This window comes from Primulina huaijiensis, chromosome 15 (assembly GCF_012295235.1).
Source record: "Primulina huaijiensis isolate GDHJ02 chromosome 15, ASM1229523v2, whole genome shotgun sequence".
In the NCBI taxonomy this organism is placed as follows: Eukaryota; Viridiplantae; Streptophyta; class Magnoliopsida; order Lamiales; family Gesneriaceae; genus Primulina; species Primulina huaijiensis.
In genome coordinates this window covers 18,386,398-18,407,677 of record NC_133320.1, presented here as the reverse complement: position 1 = coordinate 18,407,677, position 21,280 = coordinate 18,386,398, and the positions used below count along the sequence as shown (strand labels likewise).

General features: G+C 32.6%; 1 protein-coding gene across 18 annotated transcripts; it reads right to left on the bottom strand.

Moving 5' to 3' along the window:
- On the bottom strand, positions 1–7,652 carry LOC140958311 (pentatricopeptide repeat-containing protein At1g09190-like). 18 transcript variants are annotated; one of them, XM_073415711.1, is made up of 9 exons: positions 4,708–7,652; positions 4,399–4,627; positions 3,427–3,537; positions 2,830–3,000; positions 2,616–2,730; positions 1,084–1,403; positions 722–883; positions 485–613; positions 1–332 (listed from the first exon to the last, which is right to left on the bottom strand). In XM_073415711.1, the coding sequence occupies exon 1, from the start codon at positions 7,449–7,451 to the stop codon at positions 5,709–5,711; it is 1,743 nt and encodes a 580-aa protein (XP_073271812.1). In that variant the 5' UTR covers positions 7,452–7,652; the 3' UTR covers positions 1–332; positions 485–613; positions 722–883; positions 1,084–1,403; positions 2,616–2,730; positions 2,830–3,000; positions 3,427–3,537; positions 4,399–4,627; positions 4,708–5,708. The 18 variants fall into 18 exon arrangements, with proteins under 18 accessions (XP_073271812.1, XP_073271814.1, XP_073271813.1 ...); XM_073415713.1 differs by having other exon boundaries at positions 2,616–3,000; positions 4,708–4,778; positions 5,417–7,652; XM_073415712.1 differs by having other exon boundaries at positions 2,616–3,000; positions 4,704–7,652.
- Between the last annotated feature and the right edge of the window lie 13,628 nt (positions 7,653–21,280).

Below are 21,280 nucleotides of genomic sequence, written 5' to 3'. Positions count from 1 at the left end.
TTAGAAAACTGAATGCCATGAGGAATAATATTGGGAAAAACATTAAATGACATAATACAGCATCATTTATGCTACTACTTAATTTATTTCACAACAATTATTTCATAATAATAACGAGCAATCCTTTCCTATATGTTTCCATGCGATGAACTAACTCGTTAACTACTATAAGAAACTAAAACCAGAATCTCATTTCATCTCCATGCTCTCAATTTCTTGAGTTTTATTAATCGCGCCAAGCGACAAATGCAAGAATAAATTGTAAACTCATGGCATGAAAAACTAAACACCTTCATGAGCTCACACAACGAGCCCTTACCGTGCCTGCATTCCTGTAAAGATAAAGATATATGAAGCATATAATTATGGGAAATTATAATTTATTCTCCACCTAAAAATGTGGGAAACTTTTAATCTTTTATTCAAGAACTAAGTGAATATCAATTAATGGAATATTATATGCCACACCACGAGATATACAAACCATGAAACTTGAGCGAGTGCATCCACAAATTGGATAGCTCATCTTCAAGTAAAGGCTTGACAAGATAATCTGCGGCTCCAAGTCTTATGCCCTTCACAGTGACGGATACCTGGTCTCGTGTGGTTAAAACTAATGATCAAAATAAGAGAAAATATCGTTAGTAATTTGCATACCCTCCTTCAAAATAATTATCTAAATCTGATTTGGCTTTTCTTGTTATATAAACAATAATCCTACTAATGACAGGAATATGCCGCAAATCTTTTTTAAGCATGATGTATCTCAATATGTTTGCATCATTTGCCATTATGAGATCCACTGCAGCAAGGATAATGTCAGCACAAGGTCCTTGAGAATTCAACGTGTCGAATACCTCTACGGCCGACCATACTGCAGCCACTGAAAAATATGACCAGATTCTATTAGTTATATCTATCTGTGATCATCCAGGCGGTGAGGCGAGCTAATTATCATATGATAAATGGAAATACATAGATGTATATGAAAATTTAAGGAGAAGGGGGATGACCACCTGCGCTATTAGTTCAGTCACTTAAACACGAACGTAACACCAAGTAAAAGAGTTGAACTATCATTACCTTGATAAGAGCATTTGCAAAGAAGAGCAAGCACTTCTTGACAACTTTCTGCATTGATATCGCATAGTACAATCTTGATTTTGCTTCGATCAATTTGATCACGTTCACTAAGCATGGGGTTCTTGCCCTTCTCCATATTGTTCGCGTAAAACGCATGCAAGAACGTAACGACTTAGTACGATGTTTTAGGCAGGGGAACTGCCCTATAAATCTTATAGCAGTTGCCCTTACAACTACCCCTTCAACCATGTTGCTATAAAAACATCTTGATTTGCAGTCTCTTTCCTTCCATTTGGGGTTCACCAGACAAAGAGTTTGGCCTGCCAAATTTTAAGGGCAAACCTAAATGTTAGTTATATTTGACTGAAATAAGATGAGTGGCAACTTGCTGTACTTGAAAGAGTGATATCTATATAATTATGAATCGAACTTGCCATCCTAAATGTGTCTCGCATTATTTTCATACATAGGCGTCGGCGTTTTTCACTCGCGAAAAGATTATTCATACGCAAATTTATGACAAATTAATGCTGAAATTCAATTGATTGCATTCAACTTATTAAAAAGATCAGTGAAATAAAACTATAAGAAAACCTTGAGATCATGCAAAGCCTTAATCTAATATGATGTATTTTAGGGCTACTAAACACCAACGTGCAATTAATCTTGTTTTTAACTAATTATCAATCTGAGAATTAATATCGTTTTGAGATGTGCTTAGATGGAAAGATTTGGAAATAAGGAATTTTAGAAGTCCTTTGATGGAATAATTTGAAATCCACTCATCTAAATTCATTCCTTAGATCGAATTATTAAATCCAAAAACAACCTTAATATTTTGTGTTGAGATGTCTTATGCTAATTCTTTCATTGAAAAAATCTGGGCAGAGGAATTAAAATGATTAGGACATAGGGTCAGATATGATGTTACTCCAAATATAGTATGATCATGTCTGTTTTTAAAAATTGAAAATAAATTAAACCTCAGTTTGATAATTATTAATTATAGTAAGTATCAAGATTGACAATTATGGATGATTATGCTCTTTTAGTTGGTTTATGGTGGTAAGGTCCTTTTTCCTGGAGACCTAACAAATGGGCTGAATAAATAAATAATTTTTTAATATTTTATCAACAAGTAATGGACCCACAATTATAATCGAGTAACATAGCTTCATTAATGTGTTTTAATGTGGAATTAAAAACTATTACTTTCTTTTTTGTCCCTGTATTGACATATGAATTGTAAAATTAAAGTATTTGGTCTTCAACATTAATTCATCGTTAAAAATTAACAGCAAAGAACCCCAAGTCATCTTGATCCCTATTATTTGAGATCTAAACTTTTTGAAACCTCTTTCGTTAAACTTTAGCGATAAATTATCTGTGGCAAAGTCCATCTTCGTGATTACCAAATATAAGGGAGAGGAAAAAAAATTAGGAAGTGAAAATAGATGAAAGTGACATGAAATGAAATTACACAAAATCATATAAAAGTGAAAAAAAAAAACAGAAATTGAAGGATACCAAACCTTGAGGAGAAATAGAGAGGAAAAGGGTCAAATTTGTAAATCAAAGTCAAGTGACTGAGTATCTTAGTTGTCACCACTCATTCTCCTAGCTATAATTGATGTTCCATAACATATTCTTGAGTGAAAACGCACAGTTAGATTCAAATTAGGGACGAACCTAAGAATTGAGTGCTCCAAAGAAACGATTAAGTGTATATTTTGGAGAAAACCGCACCATCTCGCTCTTGGTTGAATCCATGCTCATGCTTTCACACTTGTAGCAATATCAAGGACGAACCTAACCATTCAGTCACCATAGTGTAGAGTTAATGTGATTCGAAGTAAATTGCAGCCTTCTCCTTCAGTTGGGTCCCTACCATTCAAACAACTAACAAAGTTAGTATCCCTGCACCAAAATATACTCGGTTCTTCTAAGTGTATTTTCAAAAATATCTTGGCTCTAATTTCTCAGCTCATTTGCAGCAGCAGACAGATGGTTTGGCCTACCAACATGGAAGGGTTGGCCTAAAATCTTAGATTCCCAGTATGCTTATCCATGATAAATCAAGACTTATAAGTTCTTATTAAAACAGCATAATTGTTTAAAGATTGCTAATCCAACAGCATAACCTCAAAATCAACATCAATTGTATAAACAATTGATCTTTATCTTAGTACAGCAAAGATTCAACAGACGACTAAACTTTTCTCTTTTTTAGTTGCAGGCAATTGAACAAGGGTTCTTCGAAGACTACACACTATCCTGATTAATATTCACAGATCAGCAGTGGGCCGGAGATCAGTTCAAGAAGGTTAGATCTTTGAGTCATACCTAAGATGTTGAACTACAGTTAATGTGCACATGGGGATGTTGCCAGATTTTTATTTGCATGAACCCTTCTATTCTTTTTCATCATCATCTTCTTTTTCTTTTTCAAGAGAACTGCCAAAAAACGATGGGGTTAAGTAGAGAATCCCAAGAGTTGATAGCATAAAATTTACAGGTATATGAGAGGCAGGCTGCATCAAAACCTCTCCAAAACACAATCCCAGATTAAACTAACAATTTCTAACAAACGGAAGCCCGATCAAATCTACTTTCTACATATTTGAATATCTAGCAAAGGACCTTCCCCCTAAAACAGGTCTGAACTATTTGCAAAAGCTTAATTAGCTATGAATCATTGGACTCAAGCTACTCATGCTAAACGGTGTTTATTGCCATAAATTTTTGCAAGGTTCTTCTTTGTAACATTATTTGTGATCATTTACAGCATCAGTTAGGTTAAATCTAACCAACTTCAGAACCAAGTGTTAGAAGTGTGCTTACATGTGATTTGGTGGAGATGGTGTTGAATGGTTTAAAATGTTGATAGATGATGATGGAGAACTTGCATGTAAACCTAAACGGCTCCACTAACATTTCCATTATCACAACTTCAAGTTGTAGCCCCGTAGAAACTGTGGAAGTTGTCAAAAAGTAAACAGTAGCTCTGTTTTTGAGAATTCAATATTCATCCAAGTACTGTCCAAACTCCTTAAGAGGAAAAACAACACTCAAATGTTGCAGGCTCAAAGATAAACAATGGTTAAGTTTTTACTAGGTCCCAACATAAAACAGGCCACTTCAGAAGTATTATTCCACTTAATTTTTACACGTTGAACCTCACTAGCTGTTAAATAAATTTGACATATAATCAATCACAGACTTTAACAAATTGGCAATCTTCTATTTATCGACAGCTTTAGAGAAATCAGAGAGAACGAAACAATTTGATGAAAAAAGTAAGGAAATATTGCTAACCAGTTATCAAGCAGAAACCATTTTAAAAGAGTCATAGAGGGGAAGTTGGAAATCAATCAACAGAAAACCAAACTTGAGCCAAGAATCCAAATCAATCAACTATGAAATCAGGAAAACAAAGATGTGACTAGTCAAAATTCGAGTATCTGGCACATACCAGGGCTTAACAGAATCCTTATCCAATCATCCACCAAATGTGCACAAAGACCTTTATCCATGTTAAGAATCCCTGTCATGAAAGTGATAAATTCGAGTACAGTAGATAAAAAGTAACGAGGTATCATAACGAAACGAATCGCAACTACCCACGTGTTTACTGGACAAGATCAAATCTGTGGCAAAGACTTCCTATCTTGAAAAGTATTTCAAATTCCAGAACGCTAAATAAAACATAAAACCCAAGGTTAAACGTTGAATAATATATGGCTTCTGCAAAAATAACTCCACTGATGAACAAATATGAGCACAGGCTCCTAGACTCTTCATTTCTCCATCTTCATAAAGAAGAATGAAGAACGAGAAAAATACTAAAAACCAAGCATATTGCAATTCTCACAACTCAAATTACTAGTATTATATTAAAAGATAAACTTATCAATCTCATTTTAAATTTATACTAGATTTCAAGTCTTCAGCAAAAATCATAGCACATAGCACTTGCTGGGTTCGCAATTTTAAGTAGATGCGACATCTAGAAATTTATTTTTGATGATTGTAGAGACAGTTTTTTTCTTTGTTAGAATCCACCTTTTCTCATTTTAAGGAATTGATTAAAAATCCACAAACAAATACTAGCAGTAGATTTTATTCGCTGAAAGGAAGCGAAGAAAGAATAAAATAAATAGTTGTAATGAGAATATCAATTTAAATCTTTATCTATTTACAAGGATGAGCCTTTATTTTCAAATATGGAAAGAAAAAATGTCAAAAAGGTAATCTATGGTCTTACAAACATGGGTGGGAAGTCCACCTATTTAGTTCCATATATTTTGTTAAATACTCAATCCTATTTTACTACCTGATCGAAGCAAACATCTCCTTGAATCAGTAGTTCCTTGCGAATCATTTGCTTCATAGCCACCAAATCCTGCAATAAATAACTGATGGCACGAGTTCTCATGGCAAGGAAAAATAGTTTTATCACTTGTATTGGGTATGTAAACTATGGATCACTGCATCGTTTTTCTTGCTCGGCAGTCACCAAGCTTGGTCCCAGTCAAAAACACGTGGTTTGAGGTATCAACTGATATAAACTCAAATCATCTGGATGCAACTTCAAGTAGATGGTTTCCTTACTTTAGTCTCAAACACTATTCCTCTCTTGTATTAATCATAACCGTCCATGACAAGGGAGAGCATCTGAAAAAATATGTATGGTAGCCTTGCAATCTGGCTACCTTTGTGATGTTATCAAGAACTTCATAGATCAAACATGCATGCTTGCTAGACCTGTCACCAACCAGAAATTCGTAAATGCTCCCTTCTATCTGAATCCAACTTCTACCAGGGGGCTTCCTTGTTTTAATATCGAGCATCTTTTGCCTGACCGTCACCACATCCTGCCACCTCTCATCGGCAGCAAACACATTGGACAACAGCACAAGATATCCAGAAGCTCGGTCAGGGTCGAGTTTCTCGGTAAACCAATCAGATACATCAGAAGCAAGCTTGACATTTTTGTAAATCCTACATCCACCAAGAAGGGCACCCCAAACTGCATCGTTTGGCTTCATAGGCATCGATTTCACTAGCTCATAGGCTTCTTCTAGTAATCCAGCTCGACTCAACAAATCAACCATGCATCCAAAATGCTGAATGCTTGGTTCAATTTTCCTGGTCTCAGTCATAATTTTAAAGTAATGACGTCCCACATCAACATAACCAGAGTGGCTGCAGGCACACAAAACACCCAAGAATGTGATTTCATCAGGTTTAACATCATTATCTTGCATGCTTTCCATCCATTTAAAGACACTAAGAGCTTCATCACCATAACCCTGTTGAGCAAAACCAGTGATCATACTAGTCCAAGAAACAATAGTCCTATGTTCCATTCCATAGAATACACAAAAGGCTGCCTCAATTTCACTACAGCTGGCATACATATGAATCAGAGCATTGTTCAATGAGACAAGCACAGGCTGCTTTCTATAACTTACAAACTCGATAACGTATGAATGTATCCATCTCCCCAGGTTCAGATCGCCCAATTCAGCACATGCTGAAAGCACGGTGACCAAGGTTACCTGATCAAACTCTATATTCTGTCGCCGCATCTCACTAAACAGCAACAATGCTTCCTTACATCTCCCATTTTGTGTGCATCCAGCAATCATAGTGGTCCATGACACCACACTCCTCCATGGCATTACTTCAAAGACTCTCTTTGCCCCTTGAATGTCCCCAGACCGAATGCAGCCCAAAAGTAAAGAATTCCAAGTGACCACATTTATCTCACCCATTTCATCAAACAAATACCGCGCTTTCCCAACTCCTACCGGTCCTCCACTCTTCACATAAAAGTCAACCAAACTACTCCTAACGAAAACATTCGAGGAAAACCCACTCTTCAAAACCTTCCCATGAACCTGTTGCCCTTCTCCCAACAATCCACCTTTGGCGCAACCATTAATAACATAATTATACGTGTACCCATCGGGCAGAACAAGAGAAGCTCCCATTCTATTCAACAATTGAACTGATTTCCGAGAGTCACCGCTGAGTGCATGGCCTTTTATGATCTGGTTCCAAATGGCAGTACTCGGATTACGCAATCGGTCGAACACTTGAAGGGCATGCGGCAAATTGCTGAATGCCGCACACAGAGACAATAGCTTGACAAGAATGAAATTTTTCTGAGTGAATCCGTTAACAACTATGCGGGTATGAATTTGAGAGAGCTGTCTCGCTGTTTTGCAGCCATTCTGTAACAGGGAGAAGAGATGGCCCTGCAGATGCCTTGTGTTTGCCCAATGGAAGGCTGGAACGCTTTGTTCAGCTAACATGGGTAGCATTAATTTTTCATTTTCAAAATGTTTATGATCCCTCAGCATACCTTCAGATACGATTAAAAATCTAACCCAAAATTACAAAACTTCTAGGCATGAATTATCCAATCCGTGGGATTGTCGTCACCCATGATTGCAAAGCACAATTGTTGGATATCATAAAAGCAAAACAACAAATCCCCAATAGGCTTAATTTTTTTATGGCGTGACCTAGCACATTGATATCCCATTACTAAGCATGGAAATGCCTTTGTGATTTAGCTCCAAAAACAAGGCCTCTGTGATATTATGTTGGAAAATTTTTGGTACGTGATTTATGCACAATAGATTGTGTTTGTGCTACATTTATGAAAATGATCAACCTAATTTGTTATAGAAATTCATCATTATTATCATGAATTATTTTTGCAATGGACAATGAGCACTATACTTTATAATTTTTGTAGTGAATACAAGACATATATCCCAAGAATTCAAGAACAAGTAGTTACACATAACCGTAACCGACATAAATATATGCTTCAGGTTAAGTTATCTTTTGACATAACACAAAAAATACAATGAATCCGATACAGTCTAGTGGATAAAGAAAATCCAAATCATACATCCAAAAGCAAATAGTTATTGTCACCCCCGAAACCGAGACGTGTCATCGACGTTGTTTAACAATTTAAAATCGTATAACAACAAGCCACACAATACATGAAATAGCCAAAAACCGATCTATTACATAATTTTTACGGTCCATAACACAATTGCGGAAGCGATAAAAACGATGCTTGAACTTCATGTCCCGAACTTGATCACCATCCCCAAAACATGTGTTGTTCATCCTTCTCCAATTGATCTTCGCCTTATCTGGAGAGGGAAGTAAGGGGATGAGTGTTTGGAAAAACACTTAGCATATGAGAGCCAACCGCACACAAGAATATCGAAATATACATATAATATGAGTTCAAAGGTGAAAAATTGCATAACATATCAAAACAAGACACTGTTATTCATCTCTTTATCCATGGTATACTGATCGGTCCTTAATTGTTATTCCTCTGAAAGAACGAGGTTATATATCAGTTATTATAACTCATCGCATCAGGACTTTATCTTATCATGTATCGAAAATTTCCTTACCACTTTTAATTCAAATCATAACAGTGTGTTTTCAAGACATCAAAACATAACATATGAATCATGTGGAACGAAACATGCACGAACCAAATGATGTGAAACGAGTAGTGTACGGTTGAGTTTTCAAAAACAGGAATATCAGTATTTTAAAACACATATACATAAGCCCACTTACACCTGGGGCGGAGCCACATGTTTGTTTACCCGGGCTGGTCCAAATTTTTTTTAAAAAAAATGTATATGTAAATTTTGTATAATTCTGGAATAATATGATATTAGCCCGGGTAAATCAATTTAAAATATTAAAAGATTTTAGAGTTTAAAATTCCAGGCGGGGCAGAGCCATATTTCTGGCTCCGTCACTGACTTACACTAATTATTATCTTCAAAAAAAGGAGGGAAGGACAACTAAAAAGTCGAACACGAAAGCTGCTGGATTGCCTCGAAGATGGCTGTTTGCAACGTTTCGAGTTGGCAGAAACTTGGCTCCAAGATGCCGCTGAAATATCGTAATTCCCACGGCACTTCTCGTTTGAAATATAACATACTTTGATGCTCAAAAATTGCAGGGATTTGGTGATGTTTTGGTTGTGTTTACCCTCAACCTTTGGCCACTATTTATAGGTGGAAATGATCCGCTGAATAGGCAACTGTTACCGCTCAATAATGGTTGTTAATGGTAGCTGTTACAACTCCTCCAAACCAGATGCATATGTCCCATTTAAATTTTTGAATTTGAAGGTTGCATGCTTGTATTTTAAGACTGATGAACAATGGGTCAAATGGCCTTTAATCTTTTTTTATTCTACTATTAGAACTTGATCAATTCAATTTAGAATAATGGTGATTAAATGGAGAGTGCACATTTTGCACATTTATTCGAAATGCATGGAATATTGCAATACTTATTTGATTCGGGTTTTCACAGTTATCACATTCTAAAATCAAAGACCATCGGTCTCTATAAATATTTAGGTTTGTTGCGAAATAAATTTAAGTCATTCTCACACTTTCAATATTATTTTTCCCTTGATAACTCGCAAGTTTTCATGCTCATTCCATCTATTACTTGGTCGTAAGAGGGATTTCTCCAGAAAAACTTCCGAACCATTTTTCATTTTTTTTTTTTTTGAAAGAATCCCCTCTTTCATTTGTTCGTTCATGATCTTGGATGCGAATATACATTGATTATCCTACTTTTGTTGACTTACGAGAATCACTCCATGCCTCGTGTACTGAATGTGGTGATATATAACATCTTGGACAGAAAGACGATTTCATAACAATGCATTGATCAACCATATATATATGAAGCGGCTCTCGTTATCTCAGCCACGTGCAATGCCAAAATTAAGGTATGATACCGTGCACCATGTTCTCTATGTTCAACTCCACTCTGGAGATCCAACACCAAAAGGTGCCATTATTTTTTTTCCATCCTCAATTTTTGTTATTTGTCTCGATTCTATGACGTCACAGTTGTATGCTCTAAAATTTGTCCAATTTTTCCTTAATTATTAGATTTCTTATCCCCTAATTAATTTTCAGGAGCATGCAGAGTACTATACGTAGACTCGGCCAGTCGCTGCAAATACGCCTCGTGCTCATCACATTGCCAACTCGAAAACTTGAGAGTTCTATGAGAAGATGAACCTTCATAATTCAATTAAATCCGCAGATGTTATCATAAGATCAATAGTATATCGACGCTACATCAAATAGTCCAATTTTTACGGTTCATATATTTTTATGATCTCACGTGTTTAAATCAATTTTATATCCTTAGATTTTGTCGTTATGGTACTGCTCTTTTAAGTAGATATGAACTCAAATCATATCTGAGATATCTCGGGATATAGGATAGTTTTTTTGAAGAATCCAATCAAATTTAATATTTTGATATGCCACGATATGGGCCAACCCGGTACAATCCTGATCCACATCAAGCTCTGTCGGATTCATCACTAAGGCCCACATACACTTTTATTTATTTATTTTTTATTTTATTTTGGCAAGAGATAAAAAATGGACGCCTAAAAGTCACAGTTAGTTGCCGGGTGACACTAGCAAAGTACCTGAAACTCGTCTTTTTCTTACTGGCGGGTGTGGACCCCATACGCTTACGTGTCGATAGTTAGAGAAGCACCAAACCCTAGCCGCACTACCCTGTCACTCACGGGCAAAAGTGAACGGCCGTGGTGTGCCATGCCCCATTTGAATTGACATAATTGGCCTCATCCATCTCTCGAATTTACGTAATTGTCCTCGGTATTATTTTGCATCAAGAAAATCTGGACATAAAGTGTTATTCGATTTCGATTCGATTTCGGTTAGAAAATCGACACGTCTATTAATTCAGGTGGAAGTACGTTTTCCTCGTTCTCCACAAGTTGGTGGTGCCTTTCAATTCAAATCTCGGGTTTTAAAATGATATTTCGATCCACGATTGGTAGGTTGAAATCATATACATATAAAATTATTTAGATATTTGATGTTCGATAAGAAAAAATAGATCTAGGAGATTATATATCTAAAAAGTTCTAAAAGGAGGATGTTTTTCAAACTGTTTCGAACGAACATGGAAGTTTTAATTGACAAATAACTCTTAAAAGGGACACTAGTGATCGAGGCATGACACACATATTGCATGTAAAATAATATTATATATTTGAAATATTATTTAATCAATTTATAGAATGAATATTGGACATTTATAATTTGATATGAATATTATAATTAGTGTGTTAATGCATATTATTGTGTATAACAAAAAATTTATTTTTCTATTTAACTTAATTTCAATAAAAATGTAATGATATTATGATAGAAAAAAAGAAAGATTTTTTGGTGTTGAAAAAGAAGGTAAAAANGTGCCCAATTATTTTATATAAAAAATATTTGTTTCAAATCAAAAAGCTTTTTTCTTAAAAATTTTTTGATGTGAGACGAGTCAATTGGATCGATTATCTTATTCTCTGTCCTTGTTTTAATGCCTTAATTCGAGTTTCCGTAAGAAAAAAGATCTATTGATGTTAATAATTACATCATTGCTAAAATAATAATATAAGGTATAGTTTGGTACACTTGATAAGAGAGGGATTGATAAATAATCCTCATTATCCCACGTTTAGTACCTTTTTAGAAAGCCCATGATATTGACTTAATTGACCTCGATATATAAAAATCTTAAACCCTATAAATGATTTTTATAAATACCTGCTAGTAGGTAGAAATTAAAATCAAATAAATTATTTTTATATATTATATAATATGATAATTATATAAATGAATTCAAGATAATTATATAAATGATTTTTATAAATCTCAATAAAATTATTAGTATCATTCGATTAACCTTAAAAATTGATATTTGACTTGACTCGCAAAATCAAGAGCTCAAATATCATCTTATATAATATATAAAATTAGGTAAAAATAAATAAATCATGCAAGCACTATCAGTGCATGAACAGATAAGAAATATGAACTCAAGCAACAACTTTGAAATTATAAAATTTATTATGATAAGGTTAATTTTATCATTACAATCTAATATATAAATTTAATCATTCTTATTAAAATCATACCAAACATTAAATATAATGTCCTACATATTATTTATTCTTAACTTATCTTTATATTATATATCGCATGTTTATTTTATCATTGTGCCAAACTATGTCTTAATACATCATACATTTGAAACATTGTACGGATACATCTTACAGATTATGTTTGTCCATTTAAATTTAGGATAAGACTGACAAAACCAAAAGAAACCATAGGCAAACCCAATAAATAAGTTTTTTTTAAAAAAAAAAAAAACCCAATAATTTGAAGAGATTATTTAATGTTTTCAGATTTTTTTTAAAAAAATTTCAAAATGAATTATATTTAAAATCTAAATATTTCAACCATATATCTATTTTCAATCTATTATTTAATCTAAAATGAGGGTTTCTTAACCGAAGATTGTATATTTTTTCCTCTCTACTAAGGTCGGGTACACAACACTCCATCAAACGTGTGTAAGATAATACAAAATTATTATGCGTAATAATATGGTGCATGTATGGTAAGGATTATGAGATTAATGTGGTACTACACCGTCAACGCCAACCGATAAGTAGCGTATCCAATGGCAAAGTCACATATACGGCCACTCGGGCTTGCCGACTTTATTAATTTATTTATGAGTAGGTCTCTTGCGAGACGGTCTCACGAATCTTTATCTGAGAGACGGGTCAACCCTATCGATATTCACAATAAAAAGTAATACTATTAGCATAAAAAATAATAGTTTTTCATGGATGACTCAAATAAGATATCCATCTCACAAAATACGACCCGTGAGACCGTCTTACACAATTTTTTGTTTTTATTTATTTATTTAATAATATTTGACTAATTTGTCCAAAATTTAAAATTTTAGCCGAGTCCCCGTCATTGAATGTCTCCAAAAAAAGGGAAAAATCTTCTAAATGAAATGGAAAACATGAAGAAGTATATGTTGTATATAATATTTATTTAAAATTAAAAATTTTGGAGATATGTGTATTAATCCTAGATCCAACTAATCTCCTTTGTCCATTTTTATGTAAACCTACATTTCCCAAAATTTGAGAGTCGTTGCGTTTTGTAAGTATTTGGGAATAAATGAACGAAAGAGCAATGGTACCTAAAAATCACTGTATTTATTCTGTCCATAATATTGATAAATTATTATAGACAAAAACTTGTGTGAAACGAATCTTTTATTTGGGTTATCCATGAAAATATTATTTTTTATGCTAAGAGTATTACTTTTTATTATGAATATCGGTAGAGTTGACCCGTTTCACATATAAAGATTCGTGAGACCGTCTCACAAGAGACCTACTCATTATTATATACACCAATTATTATAAGGAAATGTAATGTGTGGTTTTCGTTTGTGTTTCCCATTTTTATTTTTCAAATTTAAAACAAATCAAAGAAACAAATTTGTTTCCGAATAGGTTTTTTTTGATAATTTTCTGGAAAGAAAAATACTATGCTCATATAGAATATTTTAATGAAAAAACTGAAAGTTTAGCTTTGTAATTTGGCTTAATTTTATATTTTATCCTCAAATTAATATAATTTCAATTTTAATGCAATAAATTTGTTTCTTTTATATTTTTATTCACGGAGTATCATTTGTAGCGCTAAATATTATAAATACCAAACACGTCAAAACAATGTACATTGTCGCGTTAGTGTCACATCACCACTTCATTGAAAAAAAACTAAAATTGAAAAAAATACAAATTTTTAACTAAAATTGTGAATTGACTGAAAATGTTATTAAAACATAAAAATATATTAATTATAGAATAAAAATTATTTTTAGTATCCCATCTCATGGTCAGTCTGGCTTTAGATCATTAGATGGATAATGATAAATTTGCGCGAAAATATCAATGACAATAATTTGATGGGCATTTTTATTATTATTTTAGAGAAAACCGAGGCGTAAACAATGTGGGCACAAAGAATACTGACATTTCCTCATTTCAAATGTCTTGACACCAAAAGTAACTCTATCTCCAATTTCTCATTTATTTAAATAAATATTGAATGATCATACTATTTTTAAATTAGTAGTTTTTTTGTGCGATGATTTTACACATCTATATATATGCGATGATTCGATTCAATCCATATTAACATTTAAAAGTAAGACTTTTGACAAAAAAATTAATAATATTTTTCATTGTAGGATTGAGTCGGAGATTCGTCTCGTAAAATTGATCAATAAAATGATCTCATAAGAGTTTTTGTATTTTAAATTTATATACAATGAAAGTTGATATGTGAATCGTGGATTCAATTTAAAGGCTAATATAAGATCGGAACAAATAATATTTGACTCATACCATAAAAATTTTTAAATAAAAAATATTTTAATTTAGCATAATAGAAATTTAACTTATTGTTAAAAAATTAATCAAAACAATATTTAAAATACTAATATTAAAAATTTAACTATTGTAGAACCAATATTAAAATAGAAAGATAAAAAATTAGAAAAAAATATATAACAAATATTTTTAATTTTCATGTTTATTATATATAGAAATTTTATATTATATTAGAGTTTTTTTATATAGTTTTAAACCAATAAATTATTAAATTAATACCGAAAATCTGAAGAAACTCTATATCAATATATATTAACAAATAACAATTAAAACATTTATGTTCTTGTTTATTCAGTTGTCTCATATTTACAATTTTAAGAGCTAAAAATATATGTTTTATTGTTATATGAACACTGAAATAGTTAAATTAGTCTAATTAATATATCCATAATATATTATTTTATTATGTTTATAGGATAGAAATAATCGACATAATTTTTTTTTTAAAGTTAGCAAATGTAATTAAATTATAAGATTTCATGTATAGACTTGGTCTTTAATCGTTAATGAGAAAAATAAAAATCATTCATGTTTTTAAATAAATTTTAAGAGATTTATAAATTTTAAAAATTGAGGAAGCGAAACTGAATAAAGACTTGACTTTATTTTTTTTATCCTTTATTTAATTATTTATATAATAATTTTATATTATAAAATTGCAAAAAAATGAAGAGAGGAGGTAATAATATAAAAGTGTTAAAAGTAAAAATTTACGGTAAAAAGTAAAAATTTCAAACTCACAAAATACATTAAACTACACGCTTTATAAAATTTTGTCTACTCAATAGTGTTTTTCTTCACAAATTGAGAAACATATTTATAGAATTTCTTTAGAAATAATCCAAAAATAAATACATCATTATATACACCATCACACACTAATTTTCAATATTTACAACTCTTATTTTCAACATTCAATCTCTTATTTTCAACACCCCCTTGTGATGATGATCATGATACAATGATTGTATTCATTACATATTTTTTTATTGTCTCGTTAAAAAGCTTTATTAGAAAAAACTCATTGGGATAAAAACCATATTAAGAAAAAAAGAGTGCAGTCACGTAAACTCCCCCTCATGTTAACAGGAACTATTCTTCACAAATTTCGTAGGTTGCGCATCCCAATATTATATATATGTTTTCTGAATATTGTCGTATAAAGTGCCTTTGTAGAAGAGTTCTAATGAGTTTTCACTTGACTGAATGTGACGAATATCAATATCTTTATTTTTCTCATGCTCTTGGGTGAATGCGAAGAACTTAGGGGGAATATATTTAGTTCTATCGCTTTTTATGTATCCTTCTTTCCTTTGAGCAACACATGCAACATTATCTTCATATAGTGTCACAAGCTTCTTATCGAATGATAATCCGCATGAGATTGGGACATGTTCTGTCATTGATTTTAACCACACACATTCACGACTTGCTTCATGTAGTACAATAATCTCGGCGTGATTTGATGAAGTTGTTACTTAGATATCACTTAGATATGGTACTTCTAGATCAAGAATAACTTCATCATCTTCACATGGACGGAATGTATCCTTTTCAATGTTTAATGATCTAACAACTGTTCGGATCGGGAAAGAGTTTAGAAGGGGGGTGAATAAACTCTTTCCCCTCTCTAAACTCTTTGAAAATATTTGCTTTTAAAATTTTTTTTCAACCGTTTTTAGGCGATTGAAAGTTTTTCTTAAACATATAGAAATATGGACTACTTGAAAAGCACAGAAAACGGTTCCATATTTGTAATGATAGTTTCAACCGGTTGGCAGTCTAATCAACAAGATATGGTTTGAAATGTAAAAGTTTGCGAAAAATAAAGACATGAGATTTTTATGGATGTTCGGAGATAAGACTCCTACGTCACCCCTTCTTCCTCTGTAGGAAGGATTCCACTAAAAGACTTTGGCTTTACAAAAATCTTTGCAACAGCATATTCCAATAAGGACTTATTACACTGCCTGTTTTGGAACTCTTAGTTATCATTTTACACTTCTGGATTTTAAGAACCCTCAGTTCACCAGGCACCACTATTAATCAAATAACCAAAAGTTACTGATGTAAGTAAAACAATCTGTTTTAGCAGCACGAATATGATCTTTGAATGATCAGATATCTTTCTATTGAGTTCGTGGTTGATGAGCGATGAGGTGTGTGATCTTTGATTGTTCTCAGATTCCTTAAGTATGCAGGCTTGTAGTAATCGCACTGTTGAAAGCTTGACGATTTATATCTATATCTTGCATACTTCCAGCTCTTCTTATATAAGCTGTCATTCCAATGGTCGGAAAGAGATGAGTAACGTTAACCTGTAACATTGGAATGATGTGTCACTATGTTGAAAACTTAATTTCGGAGTTTGACAAATTAACCGTGAAAAGATTAAACAACTGATCAAGAAGACTGAAAGTAACTAACTGAAGATTCGTAAACTGATAGTTGCCCGAACTGAAGATTAATGCGTATATAATCAAAAGGCAACTGAACTGAATAGTCAACTGAATGATCAGTTAAGACTGATCAATTACACATCAATCAGTTAATCCTATCGGCTGTGTCAACTGATAAATCAGTTTGACATGTCACCATTTAAGGAACGTAGCTATCAACCGACAATTGTACAAGAGCAGAATGCAACGTGTAGTGGGAACGCCGCATTTCAGAAAAGCCACAGTGTACGATTGTCAGAAGAATTTTGACGTGGCTATACAACTGATATAAAGATTCAAAATGTATTCATTGTTACCGTTGGAAGCAATGCCTATAAATAGCCGAGAAGATCAGCTGAATAAGAGTGACGAAGTAATCGAATTACAAGTTTTGCAACCAAGTGTTACAGAGTTACGAAGTTGTCAAGCGATACAGTCAAAAACTCTGCTCATATTCTTTCAAGTTTAAAAGCTCTCAAAAGCTCACGCTTAATATACACATTCATAGCTTTTAGTCTATATTTTGAGCTTAAAGCACAAACACTTATTGTTGTATTACTCGATCTTGTAGAGATCAGTTGTGCTAAAAAATCACACATCAGTTGAGTACTGATAATTGTATTGATACTAAGAGTTTCAGTCTTGGCAGTGTTAAGTCCAAACTGAAGTGGGTTTGTACAATTTTTTGTGTAGATCAAAATCTTTTAGTGAATATCCTATTTTCGAGATAGAAGGATTGACGTAGGAGTATTTGAAATCTCCGAACATCTACAAATCATGTGTTCTTTCTTATCAGTTATATTCTATCTGTTTTTCAGTTATTTCTGCACTTTCATTAAGTTAACTGATTGACATCGACAACAAGATTCGCGAATTCAGTTTATCACTAAACTGATTCATCGATCGAAGAAGTTGTGAAAATTATCAAGTGTTTATTCAACCTCCCCCCTCCTCTTCTAAACACTTTTTCACTCCCAACCGATCCTAACACACGATCAGCTGCAAATACATTAAATGTTCTTCAGCAAAGCATTTAATGTTCCCTTTGCTAGCATAGCTTTGAATCCCGTTCCTTCAAGAGTCACTGCTAAATATTCTTTTACGGCAACTGTTTTTACCATCAGAACTTGTAGGATATAAGTAATCTTTCTTTTCTAGGATAAGGACATAAATGCATATCAATATCAAGACTGGTGCATGACATTTTTGACTTGTTGCGGTGCAAAACCATTGATTGTCCTGAACCGGTCAGAGAATTTCTTTCATTAAGTGAGCAATAAATAGCTCTTTAATGACTCGATTTAAAGTCTTCGAACAGCCTGTTGGGAAGTTCTTTAAACGTTTGAACTTCATCTGCTTCAAACAATTGAGTGGTAGGCGGTCAGAAATTCAAGCGGTTGAAGACTAGGCGGTTGTAAGTTTAGACGGTTGAATTGGTTCCTGTTATACACAGAAGATTGCAGCTGTTTCCTGAAACAGTTAAGTGCTATTTTGATTTTGTCGATCACCAAAACTCTTAGGTAATAGTAATTCCAACCATTGGAGTACTTAAAGGATTTGATTTATCCATATTAAAACGTTTAAGGACTTTTTCTGTATAATTTGACTGGTGAACAAATATTCAACATTCTTTTTGTTCAATTTGCAAACTCAGACAATACTTTGTTTTTCCAAGGTCTTTCATTTCAAATTCTTCCTTCAAGTACAACACAACTTCTTGAATTTTTTTATTCGTTGCAATGATGTTTAAATCATCAACACATACAACAATAATTACGCATTCAGATGTTGTTTTCTTAATGAAAAAAGAATATGTAAACAATTCAATATACCCATGCATTTANATACTGGTATAAGGACTATAAGTTCAAAAACATTACGTTCATTTAGCGAATCTAATTCAACCTGGATGACGTCTTTCCATTTTATCCAATCCTGTCGATTTTTACAGTCACCAAAAGATTTTGGTTCATGATCTTCATTGTCATTTATGATGTCAAAAGCCACATTATAAAAAAATATCTCATCAATTTTTTTATATCTTTTCTGTTTTATTTTTTTCCAGTATTAATATAATTAATAGAGATTTCACGATTCTCATCAGTTTGTGGTTCTAACAGAACATTTTCATCATGTATTTCTGCCATAATACCATTATCTATTTTGTTATCATCGTGTTTCTCTATGCTTTTTCTTTTTCGAGGATTTTTATCTTTGGAACCGATTGGCCTTCCACACTGCAAGCGTTTAATGATATCATGAGTGTCTTCAATTTTTTTCCATGGAATTTCAATTTGAGCATAGACATTTACAACATGTATATATGATTTAGTTACCCCTTTTGTGTCTACAAATGCATCTGGTATTTGATTTGCTATTATTTGCAAGTGCATAATTTACTATACATCTTTTTTCACATTGTTTATTTCTTTGATCCAGATGTAACAATGATGATATATACTATGTAATTTTCTTTTCGATATGTTTCTTTTCTCCCCCTAACATTGGGAAGATTTTCTCATTAAATGACAATCAGCAAAACGTACTGTAAACACGTCGCCTGTATGAGGTTCAAGATATCGAATTATTGATGGGCTATCATAACCAACATAAATTCCAATCTTTCTTTGAGGTCCCATTTTTGTTCATTGAGACGGTGCAATAGGCACGTATACCAATATATCCAAAAATTCTCAGATGATAAATGTCTGGTTCTTTACCAAAGGCAAGCTGCAATGAAAAGTATTTATGATATGCATTGGTCTGATGCGAATTAATGCAGCAACATGTAAAATTGCATGTCCCCATATAGAAACATGGAGTTTTGTTTTCATAACCATTGGTCTAGCAATCAGTTGTAGACGTTTAATCAATGATTTATCTAATCTATTTTGTGTATGTACATGAGCAACATGATGCTCAACAGTGATTCTCATTGACATACAATAATCATTGAAAGTCTGAGAAGTAAATTCACCAGCATTATCAAGTCTAATTTATTTGATTGTATGATCGAGAATTTGATTCCACAATTTTATTATTTGAGCAAGTAATCTTGTAAATGTCACATTCCGAGTCGATAATAAATATACATGTGACCATCTGCTAGAGACATCGATCAATACCATAAAATATCTAAATAGTACACATGATGGACGAATTGGCCCACAAATATAACTCTGAATACATTCAAAAAACATAGGTGATTAAGTTTTGATTTTAGCTGGTGATGGTCTTATAATAAGTTTTCCAAAAGAACATGTTTTGCATTGAAAATTATTATTTTGAAAGATTTTCTGGTCTTTCAACGGATGATCATGTGTATTTTCTATAATTTTTCACATCATTGTTGAATCAAGATGTCCTAATAGATCATGTCAATTGATTAATATTGAAGAATTATCAACTACCATGTTTGATTCAATTGGACTTATATGTGTATAATGCAATCCAGTAGGGAGCATTGATAGTTTTTCAACTACATATTTCTTTCCTGATTTATATGTGGTAAGACACATATTTCCCATTTCTTTCATTTATTGTCTGAGTATCATATCCATAAGAATATATGTTATTAAAACTCAACAAATTTTTTTTCGATTGTGGTGAATACAAAACATCATTTATCATAAATTTTGTGCCATTAGGTAACAAAAAAATGTGCTTTACCACAACTTTTAATCAAGTTTACAGGACCTGATATTGTATTCACCATTGTTTTTGTTGGTTTCAGTTCTAAGAAATATATTTTATCTCAGAGAATAGTGTGCGTTGTACCACTATCAGGTATGCAAACTTCCATAGAATTAGTTCCTTGTATAGCTTTGTTCATATTAGTTTCCATATTTGAACTTAAAAAAATATGCAATGAAAAAAATTACTAACAATACATATTTAATTTATTGAAAAATATAAGGCATATTATAATTATACAATAAAACATTAGCATACGAGCACATGAAAAATAAAATATTTTACATTTCAATTTCAGCAATATATTGATCATTTTCAGAAAAATCATTCAGAAAATCTGCAGCATCAAAATGAGTTGAATCACTCAAACGGTCATTGTGTTCAGTGAATTTGGTCTCTTTTTCTTTTCTTTTTAATTGATTCTTTATAGAGCTTACAAAGGTGCTCGAGGGCTCGACAAATAGGGGACCAATGTCTTGGAGTGTCGCATATAAAACAAGAACTTTCAAATTGTTTTGAGTGATTTTCAATAATACTCATGTTCTCATGATGCCTTTTCAGTTGGTGGTTTTGATGCCCTTTTGAGATGAGTTATAGATGTAACTATCTCGATTGTTTTCAAAACCACGGCCGCGACCGCGACCACTTCCACGACCACGACCTCAAACAAAAC

Bases quoted from the DNA above. Each gene is read 5' to 3' on its own strand.
- LOC140958311 (XM_073415712.1), bottom strand. From the start codon at position 7,451: ATGCTGAGGGATCATAAACATTTTGAAAATGAAAAATTAATGCTACCC.